The sequence below is a fragment of the Cygnus olor genome, chromosome 8, assembly GCF_009769625.2.
Source record: "Cygnus olor isolate bCygOlo1 chromosome 8, bCygOlo1.pri.v2, whole genome shotgun sequence".
In the NCBI taxonomy this organism is placed as follows: Eukaryota; Metazoa; Chordata; class Aves; order Anseriformes; family Anatidae; genus Cygnus; species Cygnus olor.
The window spans coordinates 8,621,861-8,646,443 of record NC_049176.1 but is presented as its reverse complement, the minus strand read 5'-3'; the positions used below and the strand labels follow the sequence as shown (position 1 = coordinate 8,646,443).

Genomic DNA, 24,583 nt, shown 5'->3' with positions numbered 1-24,583 from the left:
TTTGTGCTGAAGGACATTTTATCCAGGCTGGGAGATTGTAAATGAAAATAAAGCCACAGGTATAAAAGATAAATGAGAAGCTTTAAGTGGACAAGCTTGAAATTAGGCGTTCAACATTTCTGAAAAATGGTGTAAAAATTAAAATTTCTGCTTACAAAAATATCTGATTAACCACAACATCATCGAGCTCTTGCAGGACAGACTAAGAACCCCCCAGTTTCAGCTTAGCACATTGCAGATAGAACTTTGTCCAGCATATGGCATCTGAGACTGCAGAAAGCAGTTAAAGGTCAGCTAGAAGCTCTGCTAAGAGCTTAAAGAAAATTTTGCATGTTTTTTGATGTAAACTGATTCTCTTTAAAGTTCATTTTAGAGAAGCTATATACACTTCTCACAGGTTTTTGGAAGAAAATGGTGGTACCAGCCTAAGTCTACTAAAATATCAAGTTCTGCAAGCACAAAAGCAGGAGTTGCTCTCTGCTAGTAGCTGCGTTTGTCCGTATGATCAACAGCCATTTTGCAAAGTTGTAATCTCACTTCCCTAAATGACGACTGTAAAAACAGAACTCTACTTAAAGTCCTGTGTGTGTGCAGCTGCAGTGACAGCGAAGGTGGAGAACCTCCTTCTTTCCACTACCTGCTCTGGAAACCCTAACAGCCTATTGGGGGCAACGCAGCCCAATACAGCATGAGCACGCCTTCCTGAGCACACCAGTTACACCAGATGAAACTGCTGTAAGGAAGTTAAAGAAACATTTTCTAAAACTGGGAAGCTTTTTTAGAAGAAGATGGAGAACCCACTTCTTTTATTCCCCCAGCTAAACATTTCTGCTTCGAAGGATAAATCCTATTACAAAGTCACGAAGTCAGCAGTTAAGGAAGAGCCAAATAAAGCAAGCAAGGCTGGGTAAGTTTTAAGGTCATGCTGATGCTTTGAGTGCTCTGTTTATATACAGGATTCTTCTAACATAGCTCGTGGGTATGAATTTAGGGCATAGATATTTTTATTTCTGGCCAATATATGTGAAAACTCATGAATTGCAAGCCTGGGAATTGTATGCATAAAATATTAATTCATCAATTTTTATTTTATTTCATTTTAAGAACAAGAAGCAAATAAACTAAGCAAATAAGAAAGGAAGATTTCATAAAGTTCCTAGAAATGCTTTTTAAAGCCTTAATATGATCCAGGAAAGTTTCTTTTTTAAAGATTTCAAATGTCTGGAAGCAATACTTCCCTTTTCTTTGCAAAATGTTAAAAGTAGAAGATACTGAGTCAACTGTTTCATGTGTTCATGAGTTGCATTCATGTTCTCTAACATGAAATTTCACCCTCCTATCTTTAAAATAAGGGAAAGAGCTGCTGAAAACAGAGAGATGTCCATTTCTCTTTGCCAATGCTTTGCATATAAATTCATGTTAATGTAAGAAGAAGAAATTCATTAATGTGAATAACATAAATAGGAGACTGACAAAATATTACTGTAAGTGAACATTTGAGGGTCTGTGATGCAGAGGCAGAGTATCTTTTTCTTATTCAAAGAAAGAGTTTGGAAAAACCTTTAAATGAGGTTGATTTAAAAGCTACCTGAATTCTGTTGTAGAGCAAAGCAGAAGAGAAATAGGCTGAGCCTTCTCCTGCAGAGATCTGAATACCACGAAGGTGAACATCTTGGTAAACCTGGAAACTTGACAAAAGCATCAAGGTAGGCATTATAAAAGACCAACAACGGGGATTCCTTCCAGGAAGTGTGACTCAGAACGTTTCCTGCATTTCTGTGCGCATTCAGACTTGGCAGAGAGAAATGCTTTCAAGATCTATTTCATTTAAAAATCAGCTACCTAAACCAAGCATACAGATGATATAGAATTATCTGGTATACACCAAGGTAACTCACCACTAATGTTTTCATACCACTAAGTGTAGACTGGTTACCCACACACGCATATGCATAAAAGCCTTTACTCATGTCAACAGTGTTTTTCTTAATCCACTGACTATACTGAGCAAGCATTGACTCAGAAATGAAGCTGACAAATTATTGCTTTGAAGGAAATCATATAGCTACTGGAAAACAGGTTTTCCAAAGAATTCTGTGATGCATGTCTAATACTGGATGGAACTATAGTTCCTCAATAATTGCAGTAATTGACTGAACACTGTCTTGTCTCCAAAATTCAAATATTGATGTTTAAACACTGCTGTAATATCATCTCTATTACACTGTTTTCTATTAAGTTTCAGGGTGAAATCTTGTTTTTATTAAATTCGGTAAGAGCTTAGTTCCTGACTTCACTAGGATACCAAAATCTCAGTGATATACTAAGAATTACATTTGTAGGTCTTGACTGAAAAGAACTGAAAATGTACTGCAACTCCACGGCCTAAAAAATTTGCAGTTCTTTTCTTTCCATCACAGATCACTTCAGAGATTCTCATGTCATTCTTTGGTCTTGTTAAGCCTGATGAACCTTGTTTAAGCACCTACGCATCTGGTTAATTAGGTGGTGTTTGTTGGTATCACGTCCAAATATCATGGGCATCCAAATGAAGGGATGTACTCGTGATCTGGAAGACTTTCCACTCTACCGTCCCAGGGGATTTCATTACTTTTTTTTTTTCTTTTTTTTCCTCTCTCTCTTTCTTTCTTGTGCTGCTGTTGGCAGAAAACTTAATTCAATGGTTTTACAGTTCACTCAAAAATAGAAGACCTTGAAATTATGAACAAAGGTAAAACCGTGTTGAGAACAACCTTTTTCAGTACCTCGGTTCCAGACGTGTAAAATTGTGCTAAGACTGTATCTAACAATAGAAAGTACAATCTCCATATCACCTATAGGTAGACCGTACATTTCCAATACTCATTTTTATTTAAGTGGCTGATTACCCTTGGGCATCTCATACCAAGTACAGAGCCATCAAAGCATTCTTATCAGCTGTGAAAAGGCACTTTCAGACACAGATACAATATTGATAAGGAATTCTCTGAAGAATTTCCCTCTTCTTCCAGACCAACACTTCCTTGCTCAGCCACTACATTTTACCATGTTACTCTCAGCCAGATGCTTGACTAACATGGATTCAATTGAATAAAAGAGAAACTGTTTTTGGACTGCATATGTGCTCTGAAGCTGTCAGGGTTTATCTTTCACTACTGCAAAATTCATTTCTCTAGCTGTAGGAATCCATTGTTCCCAGACGTATGAGTACACACAATTCGGAGAACTGCACTTTTTGTACTTCCCATGATTAAAAAATCTCTGTAAGGGAGTGAGTTCTCTTTTTCCCCCGCTCAAGAATTCCCCTACTTTATTGGCCTACTTTATTATTTTTTTTTTTTTAAATTTCAGTTCTCCCGCATTTGTACCGCTCAAGATCTGTTTGTCTTTCCCAAGCTAAAAATTTCATTCTTATAAGCAGTGACTACCGGAAGGAGACACATGACACCTATAAAAAAATAAAGAAACCCTCCTTTCAGTTTTGTACGAAACCAAGATCAGTACTGACTTAAATTCCTACCCATACTCATTAGAATTTCCCTTCCTCTAAAATTCATGGTTTTAGAGATTTTGCCAAGGAAGCCCAAGCTATGTAAAATCAGGCTACAGAGCATACGTAAGCATCAGGCAAGAAAAAGAAATCATTTCCAGAATTGTTCAATCATAAGAACAGATTGTTCTAGTTCTCAGCCCCACTATCAACTAACTCTGGACAAGTTGCTTACATGAGGACATTGACAGTTTCGGTGTACAATGCTGTGCTACGTCAAAAATGGTTCTAAATATTAATACTCCTTCTTCACCTTCAGGCTTAGAAGTAAGCCATAGTCCTGGCCTCATAAAGTTAATTCCAGGCCTGTGCCAGCTCTGGTCTGCAAAAAATCAACGTACTGTTCAGGGTTAATTTATACAGCACACATAAAAAGTGCTTCCTGAAAATTTCATTTGGGTGAATGAAATAGGATATTGTTTTTCCCTCTCTGTATTGTTCTCTAAGACAGAATATTTGAAATCAATGAAAAATACATGTAACTTAGCATCTTTGATGAATAAGTGGAGTTTTATAAATAGAGTTCAGTGTCTCAGAATAGCACGATATTTGAAAGACGGTTGTGGTGAACAAAGCAAACTGTATGTGCTGTTACCCTAGAAGACTGTCACCTAAATCATAGTGCTACAACTTCATCTTCAGCTTATAGAATTTCCCGTAGTTCTTTAAAAATAGGCTGTGGCAACACAGCCTCAGACTCCGTGCATTCAAAACCACATCTCTGCAAGAGTATTTTTTACGTTTAAATAGGTGTCTGAACGGCTTCCCTTGTAAGTTTTGCCATACTGCATCATCTCTATTTCCTTAAAGATTAGTAGCACAACACAGACACTGAAGAGAAAAATCTCCGTTCTGACCTTATTTTTAAAAGGGAAAAAAGTGCAACTCTGCATGAAAAATGGCAGGAAAAATTTTGCCATGTGTTTCTGAAGTCTGTAGTAGAGTTATTAATAATAATAATAAATAAAGAGTTCCTTTAGCAATATAATGTAATCAAACACTTTGTGAAACAGTGTAGAGCAGTAACAGCAATTTATAACGTATATCAAAATAGCTTTGTATATACACAATACATACAATTCTTCAAAACTATCTTTTGTTTCTTAAACAGTGTGTCTCCCGAAGAAGCAGTGAAATGGGGTGAATCTTTTGACAAATTGCTTTCCCAGAAAGGTTAGTAGTTTTTTTTTTTTCCTCTTCCTGAAGACTATTATGACGGAAAATTACAAAATCCAGTTATGCATTTAAGTAGACATGGCTGTTACCTAAATTAGGTATGATGGGTCATTTATAGCAGCATGTATTTCTGCTCTGCTCCTGTGCTTAGGCTATAGCATGCTGTCAACTACTGAAAATAGTTGAAAGTAACTTTTATGTTGGGTATTTTGCTGAACAAAGCCAAATAACAGGAAGTGAAGATTTCTTGCAATAAACAGTAAAAGGCAGTCAAAAGTTATTAAATTGTTCTATTATGAATAACATACTTTTCTGCTCTATCAATTCTTATCAGGCACTTGGAAAAATCCATTATAATAGTGGCATACTAATAAATTATTTAGAACAGCACTCACATTAACAGAAACTGATATTATCTTTTCTGGACTAAATTTTTTGACGTTGCCAAGAAGAATAGCTATTTTCTGATGAGGTAACTGCTATATTAGCATAAAAATACTGAATGACAGTTTAAAAAATGCTTGGATATCTGCTGGCTACTGTCTCATCCATCATTTTGCCTCTGCCTGGAATCACACTGTATTGTTTCTGTCCTGTCTTATTGGCAGGCTTGTATAATGAAGGCTGAAAATGAATTTCTGTATTATTGTTATTATTGTACTTGGCATGAAGCAGTAATTTTTTTGTTCTAAAATACTTCATAGTGATTATTTTCCTACTAAGGATAACTAGCCATGTGTGGCATACAGGCAGTATTAAAATGAGCTTATAATAAAAAGAGGACTTGCAGACAGAAAGTGCCTCTATATTTTTATCAGGAGAAATATAAAAATAGGAAAAAATCCAAGTTTGCATGGAAATCAATATCGCATCTTTGGCCTGCATCTTTGTACAATATATGCAAGTTTGATTCTGAACTTCTTAATCAAACAGCTTATTAGCATTGTGACTTTGTCTGAAGGCTAGAACTCTGAATTATCATTATGGACACATTGCTCTTAGTAAAACATATCAATTTAAACATAGCAGAAAACGGGGAGTCTTTGCTTCTTATAAATGTCTATTTCTCATTGCTACATTGGACCTACCCTATTTAACACTTCTGTTAACCTTGGGAAAGTAAGAGATGTTGAAATGGACTTCAGAAGATCTAAAATGTCTGGAAATGTCAGAGCATTGCCTATTTCTAGTCCACATTTTACTACCCTCTTTCAGGTAGATAAATCCTTCCAGTTTCAGTGGTTTTAAATTCTTAAGAAACAATGGTGAAAGGCAGGTGAACTCAGTGCTGAGAGTATTTAGCCATATGTTCGTAGAAATACAAAGAGTCCCAAGGCAGAAATCATTTGCTTCAGATATAAGAGGTATAGGAGGCAACATTTGGCCAAATAATTGATTTTTCATGATGGGTATGAGAAAGACTTATTACATCACCTTCATTTGAATATTGCTCAAATATTCCTGACAGCAAGACCAAAAACTTAAAAATGAAAAAAAAAATTCTATGTACCTAAAAGAAGAACTTGTAACTTTTGACACAGTTGGTTTCTAAAACAGTGGTAGGATCCAAACCGGCCATTGTTTGCAAGGGCCCATTGCTTACATAATTATCAAATGCACATATGTCCCCCTCTTCCCACTCTGGATGGATGCACGTATGATCCCACTGCACTACTGGACACTCTATGGTTTTCAAATATGTTCCTTGAACAGTTGACTCCAATACAATTGCATTACTTACCCAGGCTAAGCATCTTTAGGAAATAAAATATCTTCAGCATGTGATCAACACTAGGATAAAATAAAGAGAAACAAAAAGAAAAAAGAAAAAAGAAAAAAGAAAAAGAGAAAAGAAAAGGAAAAGAAAAAATGTTACTGGAGAGCAGTCTACTTGTGAGCAAAGATTTAAACAGTGTTTGTGTTAACCTAAATCTGATATTCGGCTGGAGCAAAATCCATCACTTCCAGATTCATCTAGATCTTTTGATTGCTTCCATTTATAAATTCATAAGGTCTTGGTAATAAATTTTTACAGATGCTGAGAATTTTGTAATGGGAGTTACAGCACTCAGGATCATAATCAAAGAAATGCACTTAATTAAAAACCTTGATGTAATTTAAAATAATTATCTCTAATAGGATGTAACTCAAAGGGAGCACAACCCATTTTGTTACTTTGCATAGACTCTTTGAAAATATTAACTGTCTGATAAGTATTTATTTAACATAATTCAATATTCCTTTCTGTAGCTGGACTGGATGCCTTTACAAACTTTCTGAAAACTGAGTTCAGCGAGGAGAACATCGAGTTCTGGATAGCTTGCGAGGATTACAAGAAAAGCAAAACTACACATGAACTTTTCCCAAAAGCTAAGACCATTTATGAAACATTCATACAAAAAGATGCTCCAAAAGAGGTACAGTAAAAACATTCTTCAGTGTACACAGTATTTGTCACAACTGCATCTGTTGAAATCTGCTTTTAAGAAGAGCATGCCCAGAAGCAGTGGCAACAGTTAACTGTGTACTCACTGACTTAGGAAGACAGTATCTTAAATGTCAAAACTTTGGAAGGAAGCCTGGAAGCAACTGCATAGATTATTCTTGCTGTCCTCCAGGCTCCTGGTTACAGGCAAAAAACAATGCATTTTACTCTTTTAAGTGTAAATGTTATATCTCTGGAATCAAAGATTCCTAGGGGGCTATGGAGCCAGGATGGCTATATACAGGCTACATTTATACAGAATATATATATATATATAAGGGCAGTGTGTATATACATACACACATAAATATATACATACATACACATACACACAGAGTATTTTAAAGGAAAAATATTAATGATAAATGTTAATGTTGCCATGGGGACTTATCAGCCAGTGTTCATGAAAAAGTATTATATGTCTTTAAAGCTGCCTTCAGAACAACAGAATAATTCTTTCATTCTCTTTAACTAGTAACATTTATTAAATTATTACATAGCTGAGACTCAGAAACTTTTATTTTAAAGACTAAAGGAGAGTAGAAGAAACTTTTAAGTTAAACATGTCCTTTAAAGTAATAATTATAATGTTTTAAGCATAGATTTTTCTTGATTGATCTCCCTGCAAAGCCAAAGCTCTGGCTGAGCATTCTCACTATGTTACTGACAGCACGAACACAAATAAGTTAATATGTCAATCCTCATTAGCACTAAGGCCTTTTTGTGTTACTGTAGTAGTACAAAGTCTTCATATTTATGTCTTCGCATTGCTGAAATGTATTGTAAAGGAATCATATTATAAATGAGCAAAAAGAACATTTTTTGCCTGGTCTAGGAAGGAGATGAAGAGGTTGAGAAATGATGAACTCTCACTGAAATCAGGATCAGCTTCTTCAAAAGGCCTTTTGGACTTCCAATTTCATGTAATTCTATCAAGTTTGAGTAGATTAAATATGTCACTTGCTAATGCTCCTTTTCCCTTGTATTATTATGACTCCTATTATTACTTTTACTATTTTTTTTGTATTTATTTGTCAGAATAGAAGTTAAACCCTAACTGCTACTTCCCTGTAACAAGGGTGAAAAAGGTCTAATTCTTATTTTAAGAAGATTGCAAAATGGTGTAATTTCCACCCATAATTCCCACAGATTATCTTTAAGGTTCAGATCTGCTTTTGCTAGGACAGGGGGCCAATTTGGTAGGTCCACTTGCAAAACTTATAGCTGTTTTTATTTCTTTTCCTGCAGCATCTCAGCGGGGTGGACCTTACATAAAAAGAAAACCCCATAATTATTTGAGGTGCAACCGGTCAGTGGCAGCAGATCAGTCTATAAGCAATTATGGTAGGGCAGCAAGCACTGATGCTATCAACTCTTGAGAATGACATAAGCAAAAGGATGAGCAGGATGCAAGCTGGAGAGGGCATAGGGTGTGAAAGTCACACCTTGACCAACAGTAACGGAATGATTTCTTTAACTATCGTACTTTTGGTCTGGTGCGTGTGGTGTGGGTGCTGTTGTGCGAAAGCAGATGGCTCTGGTGAGACTTCCTTCCTTGGGTTCAACCAAGCAGCTGAGCCCAGCCAGCAGCATCTCCCTGCAGACCACTCAGCTCTGGAACTTGCATCTCCTCTCTGACTTCTTGTCCTTCAGTCTTGTCCTTCTTGTCCTCTTTTACAGACATTTTTTTACTGAGCATAGTTAGATAGGATCTTAAAGTCATAGGTCTGATGGAATGGACCGTTTTACCATCATTAATTACTCTTCAGTTTTTAGATCTAAGCTATTTGTTATAGCTTTAAGGAAATGACACGTGTCATTTCCTTAAAAAAGAGCGTGTTATTGAAGCGACTTTTGACTGGATCAGGCATTTCTCTTTTCTTTCAAAATAGCATGCTCAAACCTGTATCTGACACTTCAATAAAACCCTCATACTAAGTAAATCTTCCCAGGATTAATCCAACAGTACATGGAATAAATGATGATTTTGATATGCTTTCCACATCTCTAAAGCCTCCAGAAACCTGTTAAAATTATTTTAATATTTTAATTATTAGAATTTTCTCACCTTCTTGCCACCAAAACTCTATACAGGAGCTAGAAAGTTTAAATATGCACCAGCATATTCTAATGAGATGAAGTCCACATGGATCCTAAATGAGAATGGAGGGAGTTCTGCCTTAAGCTGGTGTTGCAAAGCTTGACAACAGGAACTATATAAAGCTCACTGTTAGCAAGTCACTTTTACTCCAGTGCTACCACAGCAAACTGGATCAGTTTTATTTTAACAGTTATTTTACCAGTTTTTCATTGTACCAGTGACATGTCTGTGAAGACTTTCTGACAGCCATTATTCAACTAATTCTGTGGCATTCCTACCCAGTTGTATAAGGGATTCAAAGGCCTCTTACCAGAAAACACTTTCACCCAAGTACAGTATCATTGCTACGGATAATAACACAGGAAATACATTAATGTACATTAAAGAAATACACTTTTCCTCATTCTCCAGGTGAATTTGGACTTCCAAACCAAAGAAGTTACAAGTCAGAATATTGAACAGCCCGTCATCACCACCTTTGATGCAGCACAAAACATAGTCTACAGGCTGATGGAGCAAGACAGCTATCCGCGTTTCCTAAGATCTGATCCTTATTTAAATTTGGTTAAGGGAAGAAATCCCAGTCGTCCCACTCTTAGGAGGAGGTCACGATCTTTTACAGTCAATGATTTCCAGGGTGTGCGACCAGACTTTACTGTTTGGTAATAGGAAACTCAACCCTTACAAATTCTAGCTACTGCAAGCAAACTGTATGTGTGTTCTAAAATCCAAATCGTTAGCTGGTGTAAATATGTAGAAAGCAAAATTGCGTGCATTTATACCAGGTCACAGTTCTGTAGCCAGTGAGTAATCTCATTTATTGTAGCTAAGTGGGTACTATATATTGCCAAGACATGTTGTGTGAACCTTTTGTACAGTATTTTTTTTAAACTCAGTCAAGAGCTGTTATCATATCTGAATTCCAACATGAAAATATTGTTTAAAAGGCCATTTGATAACATCCATCATATATTCTGAGCCTGTATTATTTAAAACAGAGTTTCATCACAATTTGAATCTATAAACATAGCCTTTGCACATAACTTTGTTTTTGCAGTATTTCCTACACTAAGCACAGAATATTTGTGGTATTTCTCATATTGCAAAACACATGGGAACATTAGTTAGGTGAAATGTAAAAATTATATGGATTTTAACTACAGCCACTGCATAATTAAAATTTAGCTATTGCATATTTTAAGAGAATCATAAGAAAGCCTATTTAATTTTATAGGGATACATTTTATACTGTTTTCTTATTATGTGTGTCTGTTCTCTCTATTTAAATTATTCTGTATAAATTCGCTTTGTCATCAAATGTGTTCTATTTTTTTGCAAGCAAACGAGCAGCAATCAAGAACCAACAATGCTATTTTAACGCAATGTGTGTTAATATGAAGTAATGTATATATATAAATATTTTTACTTTTATTTGTAAATATTCATGTTGTACCAGCTTTGTTACTTAACTTTGTTCTAAATTTTTTTTGCCTTTTATTTTGAAAAAGAGTCTGAAAATTAACAGCTCTTGGACTAAGTAGAATAACGTTCAGTTCTACCTGTCATTAATGTACTCTGTGGGTATAGAGGAGGAAGGAAGAATCCCCCATTTTATTTGTTTAAAGTAATGCATATCATTTTCGTAGCAAGCATATGCAACCACCCTGTCCTTTTCTTTCAGGATTGATGCAGACATATTTAGAAACATGGGGAAATTCTTAAAATCTTAAACATTGGTTCTGTTCAGCAACTAAGTGACTGCAGGCTTTAGTTGGAACTGTGACTTGTATATTCAGTCACCTTGCATAGAATTTAAGCTTTCTCCCTTTTCTTTCTCTTCCACTAAGTGGTCAAAGTGATGAGGTGCAGCTCATCATGAATTTTATGCTCATTACTAATTCAGAGTATATATGAACTGCTTGTTCTGAGGACTTCAGTGTCTGCTTTACTAACTTTCAATAAATCTGAAGTGATCTACTTAAAAAGTTGTCAGGATTCAGTTTATCACTATTACGTTGATTAAAAACAACAACAACAACAACAACAAAACATGGAGGCTTCACTTCACTTATAATTAAATAGTAGCTGTAATCAATAACATTTCAATCAAAAGTGGTAAGCAAAGCACAGAGATGCAGAACTCCAGGGGATGCTGCCAAGTGGCAATGACCTGGGATCAGTGTTCTTCAAGCTCTTCATTTTACCTGTGAAATAGATAGAAAACATTTGCAGTTGAGGAGTGTGATCCTTCCTGATTTATTCCATTACTCTTCTCTAACCCCAAAACTCTGGGCAGAAGTTTCACATGAGTGAATGCTGCAGTCACTATTTCTAAGACTGTAAATGGTCAGAAACTGGGCACGGTGATTCGGAAATAAACTGAATGTTTTTAGTAGGTTGATATTGTACTTCAGTCACCCTTATCAATATAAAGTGCAGCTTTGGAGCTTGTCAGCCTCCATTTTTAAAGAATCGTCAACATTCCTGTTGTCCTTGTTACAGGTGTCACATGAAGGAGAGAATGCAGTGAAATGCAACTTTCTAACCCAATTTCACTGCTGAAGTCAGTGTATTTGTCTAGATAGTCAATTTACCCTTGCTCTTTGACTGCGTCTCCCTTAAACATGAATCAATTCTCCCCAGAATCCTGCTTTTAATTAAGGAATCTCTAATATCACCAGCAATGGTGCCAGAGTTCTCAGGTATTTAAAATATGCATTTTCTTATGATTTGCATTACTAACTTTGTTTGACATAGAGAACAGACCACCTCAAGGAATTCCATTCTTTGTGGTATAATCAAATTGTTCAAACCCTTAAAAAGGAGTAGCTATTACCCTATTTGGGTATTATTCATATCAACAACTCACTCTGAGTCCTTTTTCTGCAAACATGTAGAGAAGACTGTCATTTTTTTCCTCATTTGTTTGCATGTCCAGCTCCTCACACACGTTCAGCTCTTGGCCCTAAGGTTTTGACGCCTGAAGACGGTCTGGGAAATTTAACTTCACAATTGCCTAAACCTTTACATGCTGCCTATCCCCTTCTTGCCTTGTGCATCGCTACGCAGCCATCCTTTACTGTAGGTCTCACTATTTTTGCCCAACGAGTCTTGCATGGTGTCTGTCTACAAGCAACCCTCCTTTTCTCCCCCCACACTAAGCTATGTATGAAGCCAATTAAACAGCTAAATTAACTGTTGCTCGCAATATGTAGCTCTGTGCACTAAAACTGAGTAGCCTTTACTGCACCCTAAATGTTCTTTTGTGTGCTCACCTATCTGAATGATATCCTGCCAAATGCCTCACTTGGTAGTTCACTTGGGAGGTAGCAGTGGGTCTGTTACAACACAGGAATAAGACCTACATGTTTGCAGCTAGATTCTCAACCGGTGTGATTATGTTCCTCCATACCAGCTAAGAATCTGGACATTTACCATGGATTAAATAAATTTAAAAGAATGTGTATATTCAATACTCATCCAAAACCCAGACAAATGACAAATATAGTGCTTTGAGTAAGACATTTTCTTCTCAGCAATAAAACCCCAGCTGTTAGTCGAAAGTGTCTGTAATGATAAATATAAGTAAGCAGGCGCCCTTTGTTTCATTTCACAGAAACATGGAAAATTTTGCTTATCTCCAGGGAGGCCTTCCTCAAAACCATCACTCTGTGGTACTGACAGTGCTAGTCCCTTTTATGAGTTTTATAATGACAGCAAACAAATAAGATATTCTTGGTAGCTATTTATGCATGTATGTTTTTCAGAGATAATTATGAACCAGAACTGAATTTACAGCAGACTAATGCCATGGGAACTACTGTAAGAAGACAGTCGAGATAAATTCAGAGAAAGGAAAACAAAGGGCACAAAGATAAACCAAAATAACATAATTATCTGGCAAAGGGTTCTTTTCTAGAAGTGGCTCCTTTTAGTTGCAGAAAAATGAGTGTTCTACTATAGTTCTGGAAAACACACTAAACATAGATTTAGGACAAGTCTGTGATGCTTTTCCAGGAGTCAGTGAGACAGGATTGATCAGACTGAGGGCTAGCCTTGCACTGGTGTATTTATAGTATAAACCTCAGAACAGAGCCAGAAATCATAGTTAGCTTTCTGTAGGTTTGGCAGAATCAATGTCATAGTTATGTAAATGTAAATTGTTTATCTGACCTAGTGCAAATAATACATACAAAGCCTATTGGGCATGTATTTTTATTGGGAATTATTTTATGTAGCAGCATTTTAGATGTGTGTGTGCCATTCAGCATTCAGTAAGAGCTCTCAAATACTCCTCTTATCAACACAATACTTCACACCTACAAAAACACTTCACTTTACTCCTTACATATATGAATTCTTGAGACCAAATGTATGAGGGAAATAATCTACTGAATTGTGTAGCATAAAGGTTTGTTGCCTGTTTGGATACCCAGGTCTGATTAGATGCATTGAATTAGCTAAAATTATTATCTGCCATTCTTAGTTAGCTTGAGGGAGATCAAAATACACATATATACATCTTTTCTTTTGGCTTTTAGGATTTGATTTGCAAAAGACAACTAATTTTTGAACTGACAAGGAACAAGAAGAATGAGATCTAACATAAAGAATCTCAAAGGAAAGGATAGATTTCTATCTTCCACTAATGTAGGCAATCAGTAATATGGCTCTTATATGCCTCTACATGCTACAGTTTGTAAGTGACTCACAAAAGGCAGGTCATTTTTTCTCTTTTCTTTTTGTCCCCAGCTGCTCAGCCTGCCTTAGTTGACTACTGCTTTGAATGCAGTTCCCTCTCCTTTCCAAATTCTTTTCCACACTTACTGTCAAAAAAATGAAAAAAATGCATATCATCATCTTCCTCTCTTCAGTGATTCATATGCTCATGCACATACACCTTGCTCAGATACCTGGCCTAGATCCCCCTCTGTTTTTTACATTACAGCCAAATGCCTCAATCAAATAAGCTTTAAGCTCCTGTGTGGCTCTGTGCCAAAGATATAAATAACTTTCCTCTATACAGCATCCAGCTTGCCTCCATTCCTACTTTTTTCTTGCTAATGCCTTGTTGCTACATTCCATTTTTTTTTACACCAACCATATAGAACTGTGTTTGTAAATGCTCCCTGCTTATCTAAACCACAAGGTTTATAATTTGGACTTTATCTTTGCCTTCATTATGAAACTTAGCTAAAATTCACTAGCATGAAATACAATCCTATGGATGGCAATTCATAGTTTTCAAACAGGACAGAAGATTAAACTGAAGCCAAACATAATGACAAGTCCTAAACTGTTGTTTCTCCACCATGCCATTTGCTTGTACTTTAGAAACTCTTGTTTCTACACAACTTTTCAGACCCATTTTAAATTTAAAGCTACTATTGAATCCTAATGTGGAGTGTTCCCCTCTGGGGAACACAGTAAGAGCTTTTCTACAACATACATGTACTTTGCACAGGTGACGTGAGTGCAGGCACACAGGAGAAGTGAGAGATATACTTCCAATAGTCCTTTACAAAAATAAGGCAACCGAGAACACCTATACTTTGGTTTTCCTTTTCATCCATTACCTAGCACAGCTTGGCTTGGGACCCACCACCAGCAAGGCACCACTTAAGAGAAGACTGATATGGGGAATTATGGTTCAAGAGCCTTCTGAGGCATCATGCCTACCTTTCATACATTCTTGTGTTGGTGCAATTCATATCCATCTCCGAGCATAAGGTCACAAAACGGTCTTTTACATTTGCACTATATAGGTTCCTTTCGCAAACTGAAGTTTTGTGAAGTCTGATGCTATATAAATAAGAGTTTATTCATCCAGGACGTGATCTGTGACAAACAATCTGCCAGCAAGTGCTAAACAAGAATCTTCAAGGTTGCACATTTTCTTGAGAATTGTCAATTCTCCTCTACTGTAGATTTGTGTTAGTATAGGACTTGGAAATCATGCATATAAAGAGCCTGGAATGATGTAAAACATTTTGACAGATTGTTCTTGAAATCAAATCTTTTACCTGAAGGGCACGCTTTGCTTGGGTGGAAAATAACAGCTTATTTCCTTATGCAAAAAAAACCCTCAGTGGCACACCAAAGAGATATTCACACGGAAAAAAAAAAAAAAAAAGTAGTAAGTTAACCGCACCGTGCTATTAGAAGGTGGAAGGCAGACATTTGCATAGTGCTGTGATTAAAATGTATTTGCATCCCATATGACAGGTGGTTCCCTTTTACTAGGATGTCGGCAGTACTCCGCTCATCTTGGCTTCTCCCGACATAAGGTAGGTAGTAAAGTCCACATTTACTTGAATTACTTAGACCAAGAGAACATTAACTTTTCTGCTGAGGTTATGTTATACAGAACACTATCCAACAAGGCTCGGTGTGGAATGGATTCAACAGAGGCCAGGTGCTGAAGGGCAATGACATATTGAACCCGATCCAGGGGAAACGCCAAAACTGCTGTTGGAGAGTGTGACCTTTTCTCACGTTGAGTACAAGGTGAGTACAAGGCAACCCTGTTAGGAACATATATGGATGCAAGGGATTTCTTAGGCTAATACACCATCAGTTTGAACATGAGCAGATGTTTTATGCTGCCTGTTGAGATAAGTATCTAGCTCAGGTGTGGCTCAGTGGAACACAAAATGACTTGCTTAATTTCCCTAATCAGCCAATAGCTTTTCATAATGGAAGATAACTTAGTGAAACCAATGCATAAGGATACATAAAAATAAAAGACAAATACCATTAAAAAGTCAAGAGGTAAGCCTTAAAGTTCAGAAGATTCAAATACTTAATAAATCAATGGTTCTTATCAGGTAACGTCAGCAAAGGATGAAATGTGCAACCGATAGATCCACATTCCCTTTCCTACAGTTCTAGCTCTCCTACAGCCTGTCAAAGGCACGAGACTTGGAAATCCATAGCACAGTCAACAGTTTTAAGTCAGAAGCCTCATAGATTTTTATTTTTTTAAAATACGCTGAAATTAGCTAAACAGATAAGGACCTGAGCTACTTTGCAAGTCCAGTCTGGGTTATTAGTGAACTGAAGCTGCAAACATCAACATCAGCTGGATCCAGATTTCCAGAAAGTTTGGAAGTAGTTCTATGTGTAATTTCTAGCCCATCTCTAGTACATCTTCATATTTCTCTTTGTTTGCTTAATACAGTATATTATGAATAATTAACACATCTGCACAAGCAGCTGATGGATTTTTTGTAATACCGAGACAATTATTCTCCTTATGAAATTTCAGTAAAATATTAGAGTTCCTTTTCAGAAATTATTAAATTCCAAACAGAGGAGTTATATGACAAATTCCTAAACTTCTTATACTAACAGCTAGTCATTATGGGAAGAGGTGACTGTCTAACTTCGGTATAGTATAGTTGTGATATCTGTACCGGGATAATAAGAATAGGCCTACTACCTGGTGATGACTGTTATATCTTCTTTGCAAGAGTCACATGCTGCCAAAAGGATAACTGAAAATAGATTGTATTTCTGAGGACCTGGAATACAATCAGCTTACATACACTAAGCAGGCACTGGGCAGCATATTACACGATGGTGAGTCTCTCATTTGTTCTTTGAGCTTTTGTGAACTGTGATCAGGTTCCCATCTAAGTACCTGGCCAGCTGACATCTATTTCGTCAAACCATCAGCACAGAAATAGCATGTGGCTGCCAGTCAAGCAAGGTAAAGGCCCAAATGGGCCAGGGAGCTTAAGCTATCCTATTTACACCAGAGACATTCTTCCAAACACAGGCTGGGGCATGCTGCATGCTGGCAGATGATATGGAGGTGGTACTGTGCTTCCCAAGGTCCCTGGGAGCTGCCTGTCAGTTGCCAGCTTCCAGTGATAAGTATCCCTTAAAATGCAATAGCAATCTGATTGCGTCCAGCTAGTTACTTTGTGTGCTAGTCAGAACACTCGTGGGTGTGAGCACCTACTAAAGGCAGTAATACTGAGCCTGAAAACATCTTCTCTGCATGCCTAAAGACTAAGCAAATCATGATGTCGAAAATGAGGCACTTACTTGCAAATGGAAGTTACATTACAGAGCATCCAGCAGTATCCCCAGCTAGCAGTTCAGTATCAGTTTTAAGACCTGAGCCCTTGCATCTAAATTATTATCCTTCGTGTCTTGCTTTCCAATAGATTTCACAATTACATTTACCATATCTTGCTCTATTCTCAAGGAAAAAAATGTTTTTTCTACACCATAGAAGAGATTAAGAGCATAACACAATAAATGCATCTTTTTAATTATACGTTCAGACACTCTTTATATGCTGTTTACTGTTCACACTGTTTACCATTACAAATATGCACTATCTTCATGCTGGATTTAGCAAGTTCATCTCCAAATTATGAAATCACAGCCATATTATTTAATAACAAATATGTTGGTTATGTGAAAACTGGCCAAAAATAAGTATGTTCAGCTTTGCAGAGCCTTCTATTTCTGTATTAAAATGCTAAATCAGCGATCATAAACCATAAAATAAAAAAAAAAAAAAAATTTCAACAGTCATTGAACAGTAACTAACAAACTAAAAATGTCTCACTGTTAGAAAATTCAAGTTTTAACTATTTATAGTCTGTCCAGCCACAATCTCTATAAATCAATATTGTTTACATTTTGTACTATGTTTATTCTCTTTTACCAGGCTCAAACCTGGGACTGAATCAGTCACAAATGATTTAATGTAAATTCAGATACTGGAGGTTTGCCCCCTGCCTGTAAGATGCTGAAGTTAGTCTTAATAACATAATGGATGAAAGGGTTTTGGTCTTGTCTGGCACTATGTTATAGTCCAGGGTACATATTCTGTAGAAATGAGACAAAATAACTAATTAAGGGAAATGAGAAGCACTGTAGAGAATCAGATTGATAGTTCATATTTCTGACATTCTAATATTACTTGCAGAAGCAGGTGGATTTGAAGGTAAGAAATTTGAAATGGGAAGAAAACAAGATCCACATTTTGCTGCCACGAATCTTGTTTAGCATTAAAAAAGTAGGACTGGGTCATCATTTCTAGTTTTCTACTATCAAAGGCAATAATGTAAAACAATCTGTTTCATAAATATATCAAGCTCTGTCTTTGAAGAACAGAGGAGTAGAGAGGACAAAAATCCTGCTGGGAGACCGTTAACAATGACACTTTCTGAAGCCTCCTTCTGATTTCCAGCCTAAAATTACTCACTGTCTGTTTATAACCATTTGTTCTTTTACTAATATGTTCCTTAAGCTAAAATATGTATATATTTTCCCCTCCATTAAGGGAGAATAAGGGAAGCTGGGTAGACTGGCTGAGCAAAGGATGATGCAGCAGCACAAGATTTGGAGGGAGGCAGGAAACCAGCCAGGAAGCCTGCTTGTTCAGGAAAGCAAGGAGCACAAAGAGAAAGAAAAAAGCTAAGGAGGAAAGAATAGAGAAAGAGCAGAGAGATCACATCAAGAGCAAAAGACAAAATGATATGAGAATGTTTCTGGGGCAGAATGGTGCTCCTAGAAGGGAACAACACAGAATGAGTTAAGAGTGGAAGAAATCACCACATCAAAATTTTCAAATGTCACATGATATCAGTATTTGTAGCAGTATCAATGTGAGCAGTCTTGCTCGAATAAACAACAGAGAATGGTACAAGGGCCTTAGACCTTCAAGATGTATAAGGTAATGGATAAGTTATATATGTACTACATGCTACAATATGCTACTACATGATACAACATAAGAGCAAATAAATATAATGAAAAAATTGCTAGTTATGTGCACTGAATCTGTTTTCCTTCCTTCTTTTCCACTCTCAGTAAGCCAAACACAAGATGATTTCTCTGATAAGATGTTGTTCAGAGCATAAATGTTTTAAAAGATATTTGCATATAAATTGTATTTAATTAAAACTACTTTTGGTAAATTAAGATAGAAGGGTGAAATTCTACTTTTCTGTTTTATTTTTCTGGTGAAAAATAAGCCACATTTCTGAAAGAAAAATTTAAAGGAGGTGTTATAAACAGCTTTTCAATTTGTATCGTACTCTTTGGTGATTCACGTGCTAATTGTATTGTTCCTGCTATCACATTACCTTCAGCTTGAAGATCAGTCAGAAAAAGAAATTCTGCTCTACCTGTGACAGGCAGACAGTGGAACAAAAATGCCAGTGAAGTGAGTTGTTTTTTATGCCTATTTTAATCTTAGGAGATTTGTGGGATGGTCCTTGGGTTTTGAATGACCTGGACAGTTTTTATTTTCTCTCCCCCTTTATAGTGTTATGTGACGATTTTGGTTCCTTGTTGTCAATTCTGCTTGCTATTCCTATTCAAGTAAATCCAAGGAGATCAGTGAGATCATTCTCCAAGAGATAAACAAACATTAAATTAAATAACATTACTCATGAGGAAGAGAAGCCGAATTAGGTTCATACTGTCTTGTCTTCATCTTTCATTATGCTTTTTTGTTTGACAGGAAAGTTCTTAAGTGTTTACTGAAGCACCCCAAAATTTGTTATATTTGATTAGTTTATTACAGTAACTAAAAGAAATTCTCTGCTGATTAATCCCATTAGCACACGACACCTCACAAAGTACTACATAATGCTACATTTAGGTTTCATTTATTTTTAATCCAGACTGAATATATTTGCACTCCAGTTTCCCTCCTGTATGTGTGCATATGTATGTATAAATATATATTTTTTAATTGTGTTTGAATATCATTTTGTGCAGTCTGGATACAAGCAAACTGACAACTACAAAAATGCTTCCTTCCTAAAGTTGTCAGTGCAAAAATCAATTGTAATTTTTATAAATATAACTGCAGTTACATGATATGATGCCATCACATTAGCTTTTGATAAATTTACAATTGTAAATACCATTACTGGTACACACAGTGGCACAAAGTAAGTGTTCTTGTGTAAGTGTCACAAGTCCAGCCCAGAGGAAGCAGCACAGCACGCTCGAGCAGGTGCTCCAGCAGAGCAGAGGCCTTTTCAACCCCATTTTTGGTGCTCCAGCAGAGCTTTTCCACCCCATTTTCAGCACACCCAGTTTTCCCACCCTTCAGTATCACGGCCAGTTAGTCAGTTAGTGCATTGTGGTTCTTTTCCAACCCAGCAACGACCTCCTGTACTTTTGGTTAGGCCTGTCTGCCCTCAGGGACACCAGCTGCGGCCTAGGCTGGAGGCAGAACAGTGCTATGCTCCCTGAATTTGCATGTCTGAAACCAAAAAGACCAGCTTAGAAAAACCTTTCAGTACAGAGTGACTAACCTCCACAAAAAATTAATTTTTTATTTTTTTTTTTTTTTTTGAACAGGAACAAGGACTAATCAGAAAATAAGATTTCTGTTTCTGGTAAAAATTCAGGGATTTGTTTTGATTCTGCACTGAAACAAAATGTTTCCGAATTTTCCAGTTCCCCCTTTCTTACCACCAAATGAGAAAGAGGATTAACACAAATGATTCCAGAGCTGCCAGTATGTCAAGTGACTATTATGTTCACATAGAACGTAAATTAAGTTTCAGATTCCCCACTATCATAACCTATATGAGACCGATAACCACAGGATTAGAAAGTTGGTTTCCTCTCTAGCTATTTGTATAAAATATGACAGTTTCAACAAAAGCAGCATGAGATGGTCTAAACTGAATATGAATGAAACCTTCCCACATTACAAGAAAAAAAAATCCCCCCACTTAGCACACAGTTCCCTTATCTGACACCCTTCTGCCTGTCAGAGCTTGCGGGTGCCCGCTGCTGGCCTCCACACTACGCCTTGCTTCCGAACCACCTTGGACTTCTTCAGAGCACCGAGGCAGGAGCAAGGCTCCATTTAGTTCAGTGTCTTGTTTCTAACAGAAGCCTACAGCAAGTTACAAAAAGCAAAAGCTAAAAATTTTTTCAATTTTTTATACCACTAAGAAACTGAAAAAATGCCTGTTATCCTGCTACCATTAGCATGGTAGCTGTTTAGATAATTCTACTCATTCCAAGAAAAAAAATGTCAAATTAATGGTTAATTCATCTGAACTTGAGAAGAAATTCAGTATATGCTCCAGAACATTTATATCCCTCCTATGCCTTTTTTATAGTTTAACCAATTGCAAGCACTATTACTGCTGTATCTTGGGTGAATGATCAAGTTGCCAATGTTAAATAACATTCTACTTTATGAGTCTATATGGTTCCCTACATGCTTAAAAAAAATAAAAAAGAAAAGAAAAATGTGTCACAGTTTGTGCTGACTTTCTGCTATTCAATAGGCAGGGTAGTATGAACTACCCTGCTCTCTCAATGAATAGCCAAATAATAGAGTAGCTACCGCAGCCTGCACAGGCAAAAGATCGCAATGCTATTTTCAAGGATAGATGTTGTTTCCACAGGTCAAACATCGAGGAAACAATGGCTTCGTCTGAGTCTGTGGACACACTACTAGCTAATAAAGGTAAGGAGTACTTGAAAAATATTAAACAGAACACAACCACGTGTCAAACCAATTCCCAGACATTGCCGTCAGGTTTACACACTGGTGCCCACCCAACTCGCCACGTGCTTTGAGCCACACCAGTGCTATGGCTGGAGGCATCTGAGCTTGACTCAAATTCAGACTCATTCCTTGAAAGGAGATGAAGGTGCTGTCTGGCCAGGCTAACCTCAGCTCTACAAGCAGCACGCTACTGCAGTAAGAACTCATTTTCATTGTGCTTCTTAGTCCAGGGGTCAGCCTCAAATCCTCAGTGATCAACATTTCCTAGATCTCCTTTTGAACTAGCAGCATTAGAGACACCAAACCACACTGGGAAGGTACGAGGGATATTCCTCAGTTAATTCTGAAAGAAATCCAATCAACACCTTACCACTGCTCGTTTATTCTCTTATTTATTTAAATCCACCCAACAGCCTCTTTGGGCTAACTCCTGGATGACAGACAATATCAGAAACATAAGTGACACTACATACCCTGCATGTGTATGTATATACATACACACACACACATATATAAACTGCATTGGTCTTTTGGCTTTCCTCTACCCATCATCTCATGCATTTTTCTCCAGATGGCTTGGAGGCTTTTAGGAAGTTTTTGAAGTCAGAGTTCAGTGAGGAGAACGTAGAGTTCTGGCTGGCTTGCGAGGACTTCAAAAAAAACCAAGTCCTCCACCAAGATCACCTTAAAAGCCCAAAGGATTTATTCTGACTTTATAGAAGCTGATGCTCCAAAGGAGGTAAATACTTTTTTGCATGTACTTTGGGTACTCACTGAAGATGGGAATAAAATGGAAAGTTCAGGTCCAAAATTCCTGGAATGACAGAAAACACTGTTTAACATGGTTTCTCTTCCATTTTTATGACAATTATTTACCAGGTGAAAAACACTCTGAAATTCTGAAGCAAACAAAGACGTCTTATGGTTAAATGCAATATGTCAAATACATTCTTCACATGGGGCATGTGTTTATCTTGCCTTCAGAAACTTGTCTTATGATTTAAGGAAATATATGTTCAATACAATTTGTTTTCCCTAACTGTTTTCATGCAATAAGCATCATTTCCTCCATATTCTAGGTACAAGCGTATTGGGATGTTAATGACTGTATTTGTTCATTTTCTTTTGTACAGGTATTTTTGCCATGATGAATATTAAAATGTAAATTTACAAAAATTTTTATCACAGGATTCCATTTTATCATTATTTAAAAAAAGAAAACTCATTGTGGAGGAACAAATTGCTAATTAATTGTTGCTTAGATGTGTGATTCCTGACAAGCTTTAATGCTGATGTTTTTTGCTTTTGACAGTGACCATGCTTTGAACGTCTCCACATCTTATGCATGATCAAAATCCATTTAATTACTATTAAGAGCAAAAAATCCTTACAAAATGAGTAAGGCCCAAACCTAAAATGATATGGAATATCTTCATCTCTAATTTACTTATTAGTAAACTGTACTTCATAGGATTTTGTCTGGCAAGATGAGATAATCAAAAGCAAGTTTTCCTCTTCTTTTTTTCAGTGATGCCAACTTTTAAAGAACCAAATAAAATGCAAAATTCAGCATGCTAGAAAAGAAGAGAAGACCTCCCTACTAATTTGCATCAGCCAGGATATCTGGGAGGAAATTCAACTGCTGACTGTGTCCTGTACACAGATTTCAGCTTTCCAGTCAAACTGAAATTGATTTTTTCCTTTCTTCCTACAGATAAATATTGACTTCCATACCAGAAACCACATCTCTCAGAACATCTCCGAGCCCACCCTCAGTTGCTTTGATGATGCTCAAAGGTTAATTTATAGTCTCATGGCAAAGGACTCTTTTCCCAGGTTTCTAAGGTCAAACGAGTATAAGGAACTAGTAAAGAAGCAACAGAATAGAAATCAAAAGAGGTGGCTCCCGTTTTTGTGAAAATGGAAATGCCAAAGACTTGAGTGTTTATGAATTTATAAATGCCTCCTGTTGCAAATCAGTACAGCTAGTATTTTATTAAAGTGATTGTACAAACCAGAACTAGTGTGTTTTTAAGTGCAATAAATACATGATTTTTTTCTGCTAAAGTTGGTGGAGAAGTATCCTAGAAACAGAATGGAAACATGCTAAGACATTTGAGCTAACTTTTCAGTAAAAAAAAAAAAAAAAAAGTTTGCTATTAAATTTTCCAATACTTTCTTTATTAGTCAAAGTGTTTTCACATTTTGTAAACAGAATGTTCTGGTTTCCTGGTTTGCCATTGGTTTTTCTTTAGAAGTATGGCCTCAAAAAATAAATTCCTTTCAAGGAACTTAAATACTTTTATTCACCTCTTTATCTGTAATTGATAAAAAAAAAAAAAAAAAAAAAAAATTGAAAACCTCTTATCATACTGTGAATGATAATAAATTAAGGACAATATATAATAAACAGATGCTTTCTGCTCCTGGCATTTAGAATAGTGAATGTTTCATAGTACAGCCCTCTTTAATATGACTCTCTTCCATATTCTTTGCATTTATTTCATTTAAATTTTTCATTGAAATGTCTCATTTATTAATTGCATAGGCATTTTGGAAAAGAAGTGCAAACCTTTGTACATTTTCTATTAAAAATTCATTTTCTTTGCTTTTCCAAATGTATTAATTGTACTGTCTACATGACAAAGTAATGCCAGCAATGATTACTTTTTTTCAATGAAATAAAGGTAAGCAGAAAAGTAGGCCAACAGTTTTAGACAAGTAACCACATAAATCAGAATTTAGTGCATGGTGTCACAA

The 24,583-nt window shown here is 36.4% G+C and overlaps 2 protein-coding genes across 2 annotated transcripts; both read left to right on the top strand.

Moving 5' to 3' along the window:
* Positions 1 to 228: 228 nt before the first annotated feature.
* Positions 229 to 12,764, top strand: RGS18 (regulator of G protein signaling 18). Its single transcript, XM_040564683.1, has 5 exons — positions 229 to 907; positions 1,605 to 1,706; positions 4,662 to 4,723; positions 6,977 to 7,143; positions 9,724 to 12,764. The coding sequence occupies exons 1-5, from the start codon at positions 789 to 791 to the stop codon at positions 9,976 to 9,978; spliced, it is 705 nt and encodes a 234-aa protein (XP_040420617.1). The 5' UTR covers positions 229 to 788; the 3' UTR covers positions 9,979 to 12,764.
* A 6,141-nt stretch (positions 12,765 to 18,905) lies between these two features.
* Positions 18,906 to 23,919, top strand: RGS21 (regulator of G protein signaling 21). Its single transcript, XM_040565736.1, is given in 5 exon segments — positions 18,906 to 19,009; positions 21,720 to 21,781; positions 22,395 to 22,477; positions 22,479 to 22,562; positions 23,538 to 23,919. Coding segments are annotated over 5 exon segments (537 nt in total). The 3' UTR covers positions 23,742 to 23,919.
* The last annotated feature ends 664 nt before the right edge of the window (positions 23,920 to 24,583 follow it).